The 14,079-nt window shown below is 51.1% G+C and overlaps 1 protein-coding gene across 2 annotated transcripts in view; it reads left to right on the top strand.

Annotated features, from left to right (window-relative positions):
* The window catches only part of KRT8 (keratin 8), a 56,724-nt gene extending 50,338 nt beyond the window's left edge, over positions 1-6,386 (top strand). For both annotated transcript variants that reach the window (XM_082741428.1, XM_082741427.1), the window contains exons 2-9: positions 1,963-2,171; positions 2,784-2,844; positions 3,297-3,392; positions 3,956-4,120; positions 4,361-4,486; positions 5,073-5,293; positions 5,426-5,484; positions 5,789-6,386. In XM_082741428.1, coding sequence (XP_082597554.1) covers positions 1,963-2,171; positions 2,784-2,844; positions 3,297-3,392; positions 3,956-4,120; positions 4,361-4,486; positions 5,073-5,293; positions 5,426-5,484; positions 5,789-5,979 — 1,128 coding nt within the window. In that variant the 3' untranslated portion in view covers positions 5,980-6,386. The remainder of the gene's footprint in view (positions 1-1,962; positions 2,172-2,783; positions 2,845-3,296; positions 3,393-3,955; positions 4,121-4,360; positions 4,487-5,072; positions 5,294-5,425; positions 5,485-5,788) is intronic.
* The last annotated feature ends 7,693 nt before the right edge of the window (positions 6,387-14,079 follow it).

The following is a 14,079-nucleotide window of genomic DNA, read 5'->3' as shown; positions in this document are numbered from 1 at the left end:
TCTTAGCTTCTGGGGGGAGGGGTCAAGGTGAGGGGGGCGCCAGGAGCTGGCTTCAGGAAAGCCCATCCAGGATTCAAAGTCTGCGGGCGTTGGACACCCCGCCCAGGTTTCTTGTCCTGTTCAAGCCCAGAGTTTATGGCCTCAAATAAGGCGTCTGTCCGCCAACGCCCCTCTCCTCAACATGGCCCTTGGCCCCCTTTCACTCTCCCCTACCCTGGCTCCGCCCCAGCCTGGCTCCACTTTTCCGAGGCCAGGCTCCGAGCCACACTCCGAGCCGGGTTTTGCAGCCTCGGGGCCCCGGGGCCCCAGCGCTCTGGAGGATTGGGCCCCTGCCTGCTGACTGGCTCCTGGAGGCATTGTGGGAAGGGAAGGAGGCAAATCCTGGGGCAGAGCAGCGCCCTTAGGAATTGGAGTCCCCTAGGGAATGGGCAGGCCCCTGCTTAGGGAGGGCTTGCGGGCTTCTTGACAGAAGGCACCCTCGACTTGACTCCTTGACTGCGTTTTGTTAGCTCTGGGGTCCTCACAGTGGGTAGTGAAGGGCAGGCTCTGAGTCGGAATTCCTGGTTCACCGTGTTGTGCCCTTTCCTTTGATGGGGTTCCCTTGCTTAATCCGATTTCATCTATAAAATGGGCATGATAATCCCTAAATCAAAGAGGTTTTGCCTATTCAAACGTATAATGTATGTAAAGAGCTTAGCAGAGTCAGCCCATATTAAGCAGCCCATTAAGGCTAACTGTCAAAAATCATTTACTTTTTATAATTTTGGGGCAGAATGACTTGGGGAAGAAAAGGATTTATAGAGAAGAATTTGTTGGATTTAGACCACACCCTTCAGACCGCTTTCTCTTTTAAGTCCCCTCAATTTAAAAAAAGTCATGTCTTTGGGTCAGTTAAGGACCACGCATTCCTGCCCTTGGAACTCGTCTATTATTCTTTTAAAAATTTCCTTTCTGGGGCACCCGGCTGGCTCAGTTGGTGGAGCACGTAACTCTTGATCTCCAGGTTGTTCGTTTAAGCCCCATGTTGGCTGTAGAGATTACTTAAAGAATACAATCCAAAAATCAATCAGTCCTTTCTAACATGCCTTAGTTCCATGCTAAAATTTGGATTCCTTGAACCCAAGGAACCCCTTTGTGCTGGGGGTGGGGAGGAGAGGGCTGTGGAATCAGGGGTGGAGTGGGGGAGGGGGAGACCTCTGCCTTCCTGGAGGAGAATCTCAGGGAGTGCAGTGGGGAGGGGGGTGTTTGGTTTGCACCCAAATCTGCCTAGTCTCTTGCCTCTTTTCTGGCTGAAAGTGACATCTGCCCAGAGAGGCTCCTGAAAAGGCTTGCCTGGGCTCCTCTAGGCCACCACAAGGTTGAGACCCAGGCTCAGAGAGGGGAAGCAACTCAGTGTCGCTCAGCAAGGGTTAGCTAGTGGCAGCCTTTGGCTAGAACCTAGGTCTTCTGACCAGTGCTCTCAGGCCGAAGGGCTGCAGTTTCTCTGTAATCTGTAGGAGTGCCTCGAAGCCGCTCCATATAATAATAATGATGATGATGATACTATTTGATACGAGCAATTAAATTTCTTTTTCAATCTCATGTAAAGTGTAAATCGAAACTTGGCTCTTCTAACTGATTTGTAATATACAGTCGAAGTAAATAAGACCTGTTTGTTCTGCAAATACCATTTCAACATAACTCTCCTGGCCACCTGCCCCTTCCTTTCACGCACTTGCTTGTCGTCCCCCTAACCTCCTGCCCCAGCTCTTGGGGGACATGGCTCCCTAATCTACTCACTATGGTGTCTTTTTCAGGCCACTGGGGATTCCTCCCAGAGCGGCTGAGTTAACCAGCTCTCTGGGTTCTGGAGACATCCCTGGAAGTGAGCTAGAGGAAAAGACAGTGTTGGTTCCCCCCAAGACCCCTCCCCTGCCCTGTGAGCCCGATGTGGACCTTCTTGCTCTTCCTTCCCTTCTGCAGGTGAGGCACCTGGAGCAGCAGAACAAAGTTCTGGAGACCAAGTGGAGCCTCCTACAGCAGCAGAAGACCGCGCGGAGCAACATAGACAACATGTTCGAGAGCTACATCAGCAATCTCCGGCGGCAGCTGGACACCCTGGGCCAGGAGAAGCTGAAGCTAGAGGTGGAGCTTGGCAACATGCAGGGGCTGGTGGAGGACTTCAAGAATAAGTGAGTCGCCCTCCTTCCTCCTAACCCCTACCCGCTGGAAGTCCGCTGGCCCTGCCTAAGACCCTGTGGCCCCGTGCCTGATGGGCCGTGCAGTCCTGTATAATTAGGGTGATCAGAGGACCAGGTTTTCTAGGACAGTCTCATTTTGTGCCTGTTGTCCAGGTATAATTGTGAACAGCGGCCACCCCCTCTCAATCTGAGAACTGCCCGGGTTAGGATAGCAGATTATATGTTAATACGTCCATGGTAAACCCAAGGTGGGAAAGGCCTCTGTTGTGTACTTCTAGGCCTGGCCCTGCTCCAGCATAGCCCATAAAGTTCTGCCCGAGGGCTCATGTCAGTCCCCGCTGCTGATCCTCTTCCTGTGCCTGATCCCATGTGTTTTCGTGGTGTCAGAGAGAGGTTTCTGGCTACAGGCTTCTCTGCTGACTGACCATAACCAGTGGTTGTGGGGTGGGGAGAGAGTGGCTGGTTGAGGCAGAAGGACGAGACCTGCCCTTGTATCCTGCATCTTCATGGACTGAATTTTCTAGATATCCTTGCCTCGCCAAATACATAGGACAAGCTCACCTATTGCCTTCATCCTCTGATTCTAAGTCTGTTTCTCACCAGATATGAGGAGGAGATCAAAGAGCGTGCAGACATGGAGAATGAATTTGTCCTCATCAAGAAGGTGAGGGAGCCCCCCTCCCCCACCAGATGCCGGAGGTGGGGCTTAGAGACTTGGACTAAGGCTTTCTGGGTTCGGTCCCTAAATGTGTCCAAGTAATGGGATATTTGGCTATATCCTAGGTATTCAGCATAGATGGGGTAGTTAGGTGTGTTTCGACAGAACTCTGGACATTGATCTTGGGACATGGTTAAGAAAGTAGAGCAGAATTGGAGGTGTGGCCATAGAAGACTTCCTGGAGTGGGAGGAGAAGGAGGAGGAGGGCTGCAGGAGAGGGAGGTAAAGGGGTTGGGTGGGGATATAGGTGTGATGGGGCAGAGGCTGGAGGACCAGGCTACAGAGTGAGGTGGGAAAGTCATTTAGTTAGAAGGTTCTGTTCTGTCTGGGTCACTGGCTGCCCCTGGTTGCTGTCCTATGTGGGCGCTCAGCTCAGACTCCCTTTCCCTGCCACCCAGGATGTGGACGAAGCTTATATGAACAAGGTAGAACTCGAGTCCCGCCTGGAAGGGCTGACCGACGAGATCAACTTCTTAAGGCAGCTGTATGAAGAGGTATGTTCTTGGGGCCTGAAGACTGAGGGCCCCCCACCCCATCAGGCTCCTCCCTAACCCCAGCACGTCCCCAGACAGCATCTTACCACTGAATAATTATAATTAATCAATATAACCCAACATGGCTGTTCTATACATTTTGTCCCCCATTTCACAGATGAGAAAAACGGGCTTGGGAATGAAATAGTTTGTCCAAGGTGGTCATCACAGAGTGGTGACCCAGCTGTAATTTGAACCTGGTTTGTTCCCAGAGCCTTTGTTCAGAAACTTTGGGCTTTGTAGCAAGCTTTTTAGGGGCTCAATGTTAATGTTGGCAGCTGATTGGGGAAGGGCTCTGCCCCTTGGGTCACTCACCTGGAGCCAGGTGGCCTTTTGTCCTTGCTGACTTTTATCTGTACATCCCTCCAGGTTTCAGGCCTTTACCCATCTTCCCAGCTCTAGCTCCCATCTTCTCTCCTCTGCTGACCTCCCTGTCTTGTCCCTAAGGAAGTCCCTTTGCCAAAGGGGGCTCCTTGTATGCAAGGACAGGGCCTCATACCCCCTGTGCCATCCCCCCACCCCAGGAGATCCGTGAGCTGCAGTCCCAGATCTCGGACACGTCTGTGGTCCTATCCATGGACAACAGCCGCTCCCTGGACCTGGATGGCATCATCTCCGAGGTCAAGGCCCAGTATGAGGACATCGCCAACCGTAGCCGGGCTGAGGCTGAGACCATGTACCAGATCAAGGTGAAGAGCAGGGTCACAGGCTGGTGGGTTCTGTGCCCTAGTACTTGAGGTGGGAGCAGGATTTCAAACTCTCCTGCCTGCTGTGAGCTGGGCCCACCGCATGGATGCTGGGGAGAGAGGAATGTCCGTGTGCCTGGAGGTCTGCGAAAAGGGCTGGCAGTGGTGTGTGTGTCTGTGTGTGGGGGGACGGGGAGGGGAGCTGAGCTGGGCACTTGCCTCACTCCTGCCTCACATCCACAGTACGAGGAGCTGCAGACATTGGCTGGGAAGCACGGGGATGACCTCCGTCGCACAAAGACGGAGATTTCTGAGATGAATCGGAGCATCAGCCGACTCCAGGCTGAGATCGAGGCCCTCAAAAACCAGGTATTGTCTGGGCTGGGGGTGGGAGAGGATCCTTGGACATGTCTGCTCTTGGGTGAGGGCAGACAAGGCAACAAGGAGTGAGGAGGCGGGGCTCAGGAAAGGAATGCTAGACCAGACTTTCAACTTCTCAGACTGCCCCCTGGGTGGGGGAACGGTGCTGAGCAGGTCCCTGGGGCTGTGACGGGCCAGAGAGGGGTGGGACAGATAGCTTAGGTTAGGATGGAACCTTTGGTTCCCTTGAGCCTGCTTTATTTTATCTGTCTTATATATCAGGGTAAGGTCAGGTTCTCCTGCTTTAAAGCAGTTTTGAAAGCAGAGATGTGGTCCAGTTAGTTAGGCTGGGGATGATGCCTGATGGGGTCCCAGGTGAGAAGTTTATGCAAGGAAGTGCCTGGGAGCTGCTCAGGTTTCCTTGTCCTGCTTCTGAAGCCCATGGTAGCATTTTCTTTGAGCTAGGTGGAGTTGCTTAGTCTAGGTCAGGGAGAAGCTCTGGTTCCCAATAGAGAGGGGAGGGGGAGGGTGGGTGCAGGGGGAGGAGGCAACCAGACTCTGCTCTACCTGCTGACCTGTCCCCCTGCCTGCACAGAGGGCTGCCCTGGAGGCTGCCATTGCCGATGCTGAGCAGCGCGGGGAGCTGGCCATTAAGGATGCCAATGGCAAGGTGGCCGAGCTGGAGGCCGCCCTGCAGCGAGCCAAGCAGGACATGGCCCGGCAGCTGCGCGAGTACCAGGAGCTCATGAACGTCAAGTTGGCCCTGGACATTGAGATTGCCACCTACCGCAAGCTGCTGGAGGGCGAGGAGAGCCGGTGCGTACTGGGGTCTCTGACTGGTGCTCTAGCCCTGGGACCTGGGGTGGGTAGGGGTGGGAATTGAGTCCTCTTATCTTGGGACAAGGGCCTGGGGTTGGTTCTGATGTCCCATGTATCCTCTGGGTACAGGCTGGAGTCTGGGATGCAGAACATGAGTATCCATACTAAGACCACCAGCGGCTTTTCAGGTGAGTGTCTCGGCCTGGGGGGTGGAGGGCAGGAGGGCAGGAGGGCAGGAGGGCGGGGCCTTTTTACACAGCTACTGGTCATTTCCCTCTTGTACAGGTGAGCAAGCTGGGGCCGAGTTAGAGGTCTTGTCCAAGGTCACATAACTAATTCAAAGCTCTCGGTTTTCCCCACCCATCCTAAAATCATGAGCCAGGGTGAATTCCCCAGCCCAGGGAACCATGTAGCAGATGGTAGGGAATGGGGACATGGAGCCTGATGTGTGCTTGGCCTTCTGTGCCCATTTGCTGTTCTGTTTCTGACCAGGTGGCCTGAGCTCGACCTATGGGGCCCTCCCAAGCCCTAGCCTCAACTATGGCCTGAGCTCCTTTCAGTCCAGCTTTGGCCCCTCCGGGTCCTTCAGCCGTGGCAGCTCCTCCAAGGCTGTGGTGGTGAAGAAGATTGAGACCCGTGACGGGAAGCTGGTGTCCGAGTCGTCTGATGTCCTGTCCAAGTGAACAACCACTGTGGTCCCACCCAACCTCCCAGCTCTCATGACTGCCATAGAGCCTTTGGGGGAAGGAGCTGTGCAAGGAAGCATTGGGAACAGGAGACTCACCTAAGACTCAATCAGCCCCAGTCCTCAGCCTGCCTGTGGGGGCGGTTCTGCTGCCCTGGGTACCCCTTCTTGTCCATGCCTCCAACTAAAAGCCAATTTGAGTGTCTTGTCCCAAATAAAGTCTCAGCTGGCTCTGCCCATCCCATTTGCTGTGTGCAGCCCTTGGCCATGGGGTGAGGGAAAGGAGGTCAGGAGGCCTCTCCTGGGACTCAGAAGCTAGGGTGGGGGATGGCTAGAACATGGAGAGGGGCACTGGGAAGGAAAGTCTGGCCTTCTCCGGCTGTTCCCAGAGAGACCTCTTTGCTGGGGGAAAAAAAAAAAAACACGTGACACCTTGGGCATGCATGTGCTCTTCAACCCCCCATTTCATTTTATCTGTGCAATAAACCCTTTGAGGCAGGCAGGCGGGTTTTAGATACTATTAGCAGGAGAGAGTTCAGTTTCCTCTCTGCAGACCTCCCAGGACTGCTTGCACATAGGGCCGAGTAATTGGCCCAGCGGCAAAGAGGAAGCTCTGGAGTTTGTACTCTGCCCTTCCCCAGCCTCTCCTCCTCGTCAGCCAGGCACATGGCCTTTCCTTGGGGGCCACCGATGTCTTCTTACCGTCTTCATTCCTTTGCAGCGGGGGACCAAGGAGTCCCAGGTTTCCTTCCCCTTCCGAAGTCCAGAGTCCATTCGTAGCAATTGGACGTGTCCCACCCACGGTTTCTAGAAGCCAAGATCGCACAGGACTTGGCATTGATAAGTGAGCTCTTCCCAGCTCCCCTGATGGTTGCACCCATCCGACACCGGTCCTTGCCATTCCTTTGCCACCCTTTTACATGCAGCGTTAACATTATTTTTAAGATTTATTTGAGAGAGAGAGAATGCAAGCTGGAGTAGGAGGGGCAGAGGGAGAGGAAGAGAGAATCTCCAGTGGCCACGCCGAGTATGGAGCCCCATGCAGGGCTCGATCACGACCCTGAACTCCTGACCTGAGCTGAAACCAAGAGTGAGACGCTTCACCGACTGCACCAGCCAGGCGCTCCCACACATAGTGTTTGTATTATACATACAGCTGAGTGAGTGAAGAGTGTGTGCCTTCTGTGTTTGCATGTGGAGGGCATGCTGTGTTGGTAGGGGTGTGTATATGTTCTGTGAAGTGTGTAAAGGGGTTTGCCCATCTTTGCGGAAACTGCAGCCTCCAGAGTCTTGAAGACACACCTGGGTGGGTCAGGTCATCTCTGGCCTCTGGTCCTACCCCCCCTCCCCGCCCCCCACTGCCACCCCGGGGATTCCAGGCAGACACGCTGATGCCTTAGCACCGGACGAAGTGAGGACAAACCCTTACTTAGTTCTGACCTTCTGAAGCACAAGGAGAATAAAAACCATGCAGAGAGTACAGTTGTGGGGACAGTGGGGGCAGGAAACTTGAGTTCTAGCACTGCTATGGGGTCTCAGGGGTCCTGTCCCCAGATCCTTGGCTTCTCAGCGTCGGGGTTCTCCAGATATCTCCCTGGCTACTCAGCTCGACAATGGAGCTGCTTCCTGACTGATCCCAGGCCTTCTACTTCCCCACCCGCTCCCAGGGCTAGGTCCAGAGTTCTGGACTCCGTCACAGTAAAGGACTTCCCTCTTCCAGAATCAAACTAAGCACCATTGTTTAGAACATGATTATTTTTTGGCAACAGCTCAAAGTAAGAAATTCATTTTTATCACAACCTGCAGACTAAGCAGCCTTCAGTTCATGTGGGACTGACTCTCAGCAGGTCCTAGGAGGCGGCAGGGTGGCATCAGAGCCCAGAGCAGGCCTGGCACCCAGAGAGAGGGACCTCTTGGCCCCTGAGGCCCTGAGTCAATATTTTAAATTGTGTCCCACCCAATCCTTCTCGAAGCCAGCCTAGCCACCCATCTTATCAGGCCCCGCCCCCACACGGTGGACATGTTGGGGGCATCTAAGGGCCCCAACAATAGCCTCCTGGTGTTTCCACACCCCAGGTGTTTGCTCAGGGAAAGGCAGGAAAACTCTGGGGGGAATTCCCTCCCTTCCTCCCCCTCCCTCCTTCCTTTCTAGGAAGTGTCTCTGTGTTCCCACTATGTGATCAAGCACATTCAGCGTTCAGGGGACACCAAATATAAGAGCTGGGCCCCCAATTCTCATTTAGACGACCCTGAGGAAGGATGGAAGCTAACATTTCTTAAGTACCTACTTGATGGCACATCTGGGGCTGCATCAAGTCTCCAGTGATCCTGGGAGGCAGGTAATAAAATCCCCATTTTACGCAAGTAGAATTTGCAAAAGGTTACACTGTAAGTGATGGAAATGGTGTCCAATGCTTGCTCTAGGGCTTTTATACAATCCTAGATTTTTATCGTCTGTAATGCGTACACAGCTAAACAATTTTAAGCTTGTTTTTGTTTTTGAATGGACGATGTCTCCTGTACACAGTTCTTTTATTTTATTTTATTATTTTATTTTTAAAGATTTTATTTATTTGTCAGAGAGAAGGTGAGAGAGAGAAAGAGAAAGCACAAGCAGGCAGAGTGGCAGGCAGAAGAGGCAGAGAGAGAAGCAAGGAGAGAGGATCCCCACTGAGCAAGGAGCCCAATGCTGGATTCTACCTCAGGATACTGGGATCATGACCTGAGCTGAAGTCAGATGTTTAACGGACTGAGCCACTCAGGCATTCTCCGTGTACACAGTTCTAAGTACAAGGGGCCTCCTTCCCCACCAGCTACCTGGTTTCTCACCCAGAGGGTAACTAAGTTACCTGTTTCTTTCTTTCTTTCTTTTTAAGATTTTTATTTATTTATTTGTCAGAGAGATAGTGAGAGAGAAAGCGAGAACAAGTAGGGGGAGTGGCAGGCAGAGGGAAAAGCAGGCTTCCAGCTGAGCAAGGAGACTGATGTGGGACTCGATCCCAGGACTCTGGGATCATGACCTGAGCTGAAGGCAGATGCTTCACTGACTGAGCCACTCAGGCATCCCTAACGTTACCTGTTTCTTGTAATTCATTTCAGGTAGAGTTTATGTATGTATCATCCCTCAAGTAGGTACATGTATACAGGTGTACTTTTCACAAAGGGTATTATACTATATGTGGTAATATATGGCACGATTTGACATTCACCCAACACTTGTTCTTTCCATATTAGTATGTAAGTTGCTGCCTCTTGTTTTTTCAAAGCTTCATAATATTCCACTTATGGATGAGCCGCTATGTATGTATATATGTAAGTAAGCAAGCAAGGAAGCTCTACACCCAAAGTACAACTTGAACTCATGACCCCGAGATCAAGAATCCCATGCTCTATTGACTGAGCAGCCAGGCATCCTATATTTAAAAAATTAAAAAAAAAATTAAATTTAAATTAAAAAACAATGAAAAAAAAAGATTTTATTTATTTATTTGACAGACAGAGATCACAAGTAGGCAGAGAGGCAGGCAGAGAGAGAGGAGGAAGCAGGCTCCCTGCCAGGCAGAGAGCCTGATGCGAGGCTCGATCCCAGGACCCTGGGATCATGACCTCTGCTGAAGGCAGAGGCTTTAACCCACTGAGCCACCCAGGCGCCCCTAAATTTAAAATTTTTAATATTTAAAATTTATTGTTAAATATATTTAATATTTAAACATCATTTAAACAATAGGAATTACATACAATATTTAATATATAATTTAAATGATGTTTAAATATTAATAAATATATCAAAATATTAAAAATAAATAAATTTTAACTTTAATTCCAGTATAGTTCAAGTGCCACAGTTTATGTAACCAATCCTCAGTTGGTGGGTCTTTTAAATTTTCTCCTTTGTCAACAAAGTTGCATTTAATAAGCTTGGGTCTGTGGCATATTGTATGTGGTGGGGATACCTGAATAATTCCTGGAATTGCTGAGTCAGAGTACAGGTACATTTAAATTTTTTGATTGGTATTAGAAAAGAATACCAATGGGACTGAATTTTAGTTTTCTAGGAAATCTACAGGTATAGAAGGCCCACGTTTGACCGGTACACAGGTGCAGATAAATCATTGTTCCTCATTGTTCTCACCTCTTACCCCTCTAGGAGCAAAAGAATGAGTTTTCCAAGCATTTGTGGGCCACTCTTCATACATTGTCATTTTAAGGTTTTGCTTTGCCCATCCAAGTTGCTCTGGGCTAGGATGGGCCATAATTGCATCTTTGGGGGACATTAAAGTAGCTCAGGGTGAGGGCCAGACAGATGATAGTGTTAAGGCCCTGGGAAGGGAGGAGGTGCTGGGAGCAGTAGCCGGGGAGGGAGGAAAGGGAGGCCTGGGGATCAACAGGGCTGAACATGGTTGGTAGTCCCTGGGCTGGCCACTCTGCTGCCACTTGGCATATCCTTGGGGGTGTGTTAGCTGCTCTATGTATCCCTCCCCGATTCTGGTAACAGAACTCTCTCCTGATCCGGCCAGTGGCACTGCCTCCCACTTTTTTCCCAACTGTCCTTCCCAGCTGCAGCCTGTGGTCCTGGTGGGCCAGCCAGTCACACACCTCCTCTCTGGGCCCGCAAGAGTGGGTGGGGCCAGTCTGGCCAATCAAAGAACAAAGGCTTTGTTCCTTTCTTGCTGGGGTATGATGGTAAGGGCGGTAAAAGGCAGAAAGCGCTTCATAGAGTTCTGCTTCTAGAACATTTCCCAGCTCACAGAAGATTCCCATGGGCCCCTGGCTAGAGTGCTCCTTTAAAAGGACGGATCAGGTTTGGTTAGTCTCCTGCTTGCAGCCCCTCCTGTTGAGGACATGCAGGCGAAGGCTCCTGCCCTGGGGGTGGGGGGTGTCGACCAGTTTGGGCCTGATTGGCCTCTGCCTGCTGCTCAGGCCTCCTCCTGGCCACCCCTCTCCTGTGTTCTTTCATTCTGTGGTGCAGGCTTTTCAGGGCTTGGCTCCCATCACATCTTTTTATGCTCGGGCCTACTGCACAGGCTGTCCTGTCTTCTTGGAACACATTCCTTTTCTATGCACATTTAGGAGTTTCATATCGTCCTTCACAGGGCCCTCAATGCGGCATCTGCAGGAAAGCCTTCTAGACACCACAGACCGGGTGGGCTTGCTCTTCTACCTTCCTTAATTCCCTCTTCCCTCTCTCTTTCTTCCTCCCACCTTCCTTTCCTTCCTCTCTCTCTTCCCTTTCCCTCCCCCTCCCCTCCCCTCCCCTCCCCTCCCCTTTCTTTCTCTTTATTTACTTATTGTTAGTCATCTCGATACCTAGCCCAATGTGGGGCTTGAACTCATGACCCTAAAATCTAGAGTCACATGCTGTTTGGACTGAGCCAGCCAGGCGTGCCCAGGGTGGGCTACGTCTATAATAAGTTCTCAAAGTAGCCTGTATTTTTCTTTTTGTAGAATGAAACCGTCTGTTCATCCGCAATGCTGTCTTATTCATGGGAGCCATGCCTGGTGGACTGTAAACACCATAGGGACAGAGACCCCATTGCACCTGCCTAGTTTCTCATGATCTTCAGGACTGAGCAGAGTGGTAGGCACACAGCCCGTGGTCCAGGAAAAAGTTATTAAATACAAGAATAAATGAGCCATTTCCATAGTGATGGTCATCTATTTTGTATTTTTTTATTATTATTATTATTATTATTATTATTATTTGACATTTCGAGACTTCAAAATTCCTTCTTCAGGGGCACCTGGCTGGCCCGGTCCGTGTGGAAGGTGCAACTCTTCATCTCACATTGTGAGTTCAAGCCCTATGCGGGGTGTAGAGATCACTTAAAAATACAGTTTTTAAAAAAAGATTTTATTTATTTATTTGACAGAGAAAGACACACACAGCGAGAGAGGGAACACAAGCAGGGAGAATGGGAGAGGGAGAAGCAGGTTTCCCGCTGAGCAGGGAGCCTGATATGGGGTTCAATCCCAGGACACTGGGAACATGACTGGAGCCAAAGGCAGACGCTTAATGACTGAGCCACCCACACACCCTAAAAATAAAATCTTAAAAAAAAAACAAACAAATCCCAACCAAAGAAACCCCTCCTTCCTTTTCGGGGAAAACCAATCAATTTGCTCATGCCTAGTCCAGAAGCTGCTGATGTACTGGCTTTTATTTTAATTTATTAAAAAAAAAAGAATTATTTATGTATTTGAGAGAGAGAGACACTATGAGCGGGAAGGACAGAGGGAGAGGGAGAGAAGCTCACTCTATGCTGAGCGCAGTTCCCGATGCCAGGTTCCATCTCTGACCCTGAGATCATGAGCTGAGCCTAAACCAAGAGTCAGACGCTTAACTGCCTGTGCCCCGCAGGTGCTCTTGTATTGGTCTTTTAAGGCATCTACCTGTAAAATGGCCTTGCCCCCACAGCAGCGATCAGGCCTTCTGTAAGTGCCTGGGAAAGGAGGGAAGGCAGACTTGGGGCCAAGTTTGACGCAGATGTGCCTACCTGTGTGTGGTCTGTGCCTGGAGGATGGGAACAAGGATGGCAGGAGTGAATCCACGGACACCCAAGACAGGGTCCTTGGCCTGAAGCGACTTCCAGCTTACCGGGAAAACAATGCACTACCCAGAAAAGTCAACTTCCCTTGCTCAGTCAGCAGTCACTGGTCACCTGGGATGAGGAAGACACTGTCAGGCTGGGGGTGGAAGGGGACTGGATGTTTGGCACCTGGCAAGGTGAGGAGTCGCTGTGCACGATGGACTCAGTGATGACTTAGGGCAGCATTGACAGTTGGTGGTCCCCCAATTCCTCCGTAACTAGAACTCCACTTTAAGGCTTTGGGCACTTGGTTACCTGAAATAAAGACTACATACTTTTGTCATCCTAGTGGGTAACTGTAGCCATGCAACAAAGGGCTAGAAGAGGAAGTATCCTAAGAGGAAGAGAGTGTGAGCTGTTTCTTTCACTCCTCCTTTCTGCTGGTGTGAATGCATATGGAATGGCTCTAGTTCAGCAGCTATCTTGGAGCATGAGGTGACCTCCGGAATAAAAGCCATCCTGGCTGCCCAGGAGAGATGAGACCTGGTCCATGTACCATGGGATGCCATACTGGCCTTGGACAGATGATTTCCATGCCTGGAAGTTGGGAGAGAGATAAACTTCCATCTGCACCGAGGCACCGTTATCCTGGGTTTTGCTGTTACTATTAGCTGAAGCCAATCTTTGCAGAGTCTCAGGTGCCTAGCTTCCAGAGGAGCCAAGAAGATGAGCAGAGAGAATGCTGGCTGGAGAAAGCAAACTGGCTTCTAGCCTCGTCTTGTCCTTGACTTGCTCTGGGATGTTTGGAAAAAGCTCTCTCTTTTTGGGCCTTGGTCCCCTCTTCTTAGACCGAGCTGTTGGACTCTGTGGTCACCAAGATATCTTCTCACCCTGCCGTTTTATCTTCTGGATATTTTGATGAGTCCTGGAAGCCCAGCATGCTAAGCTGAGAAAGTTGTACTCGATCTCAGAAACCATGGTGTCCCTGGAGAATTTTTCTGAGGAGGGGTGCAGGGATGGGAAGTGGCGGAGGTGCTGCTTTAGGAAGAGAAACCTGGCGTCTCCTTATAGGGACGCCTGGCTAAGCCGGGGTGAGTCCTGGGTGAGCGTCAGAAGACCGACTCTGCCATGCACTGGGTCTGTGACTGTGGCATACTGCCTACCCTCTCTGAACTTCAGCTTGCTGCCAGTGACGTGGGGACGATCTGCCCCGTCCTAGGGCCTTTGAGGCTGGGACACAGTAATGTATGTGAAAGAGTTCTATAAACCCTAGGTGGTGATGCTTGCCCTTTCCCTCAGGAGTCCTTCCAGGATGAATTCTTTGTTGTCTTCCCTTCCGTGTCTGTGGCTCACCCCAGTGTGGGCACTCCCCATCAGACTGTGCCCCCCGCCCCCCCGAAGCAGGTGGCTCAGGCCTTAAGGGAGTGGGGTCCTCAGGCACCTGCCTGCTCGGGCCCTACCCCTGCTCCACACAGCTTTTTCTTCCTCTCTTGGATGTGTTAAGTGCTTACCCCACCTCGCCTACTTCTCGTGTGTTCTCTGTGAGGAAGGAAGGTTGTCTTTCTATAGGT

Source organism: Mustela nivalis (genome assembly GCF_964662115.1).
Source record: "Mustela nivalis genome assembly, chromosome: 7".
Classification (NCBI taxonomy): Eukaryota; Metazoa; Chordata; class Mammalia; order Carnivora; family Mustelidae; genus Mustela; species Mustela nivalis.
This window is presented reverse-complemented; position numbering and strand designations above follow the sequence as displayed.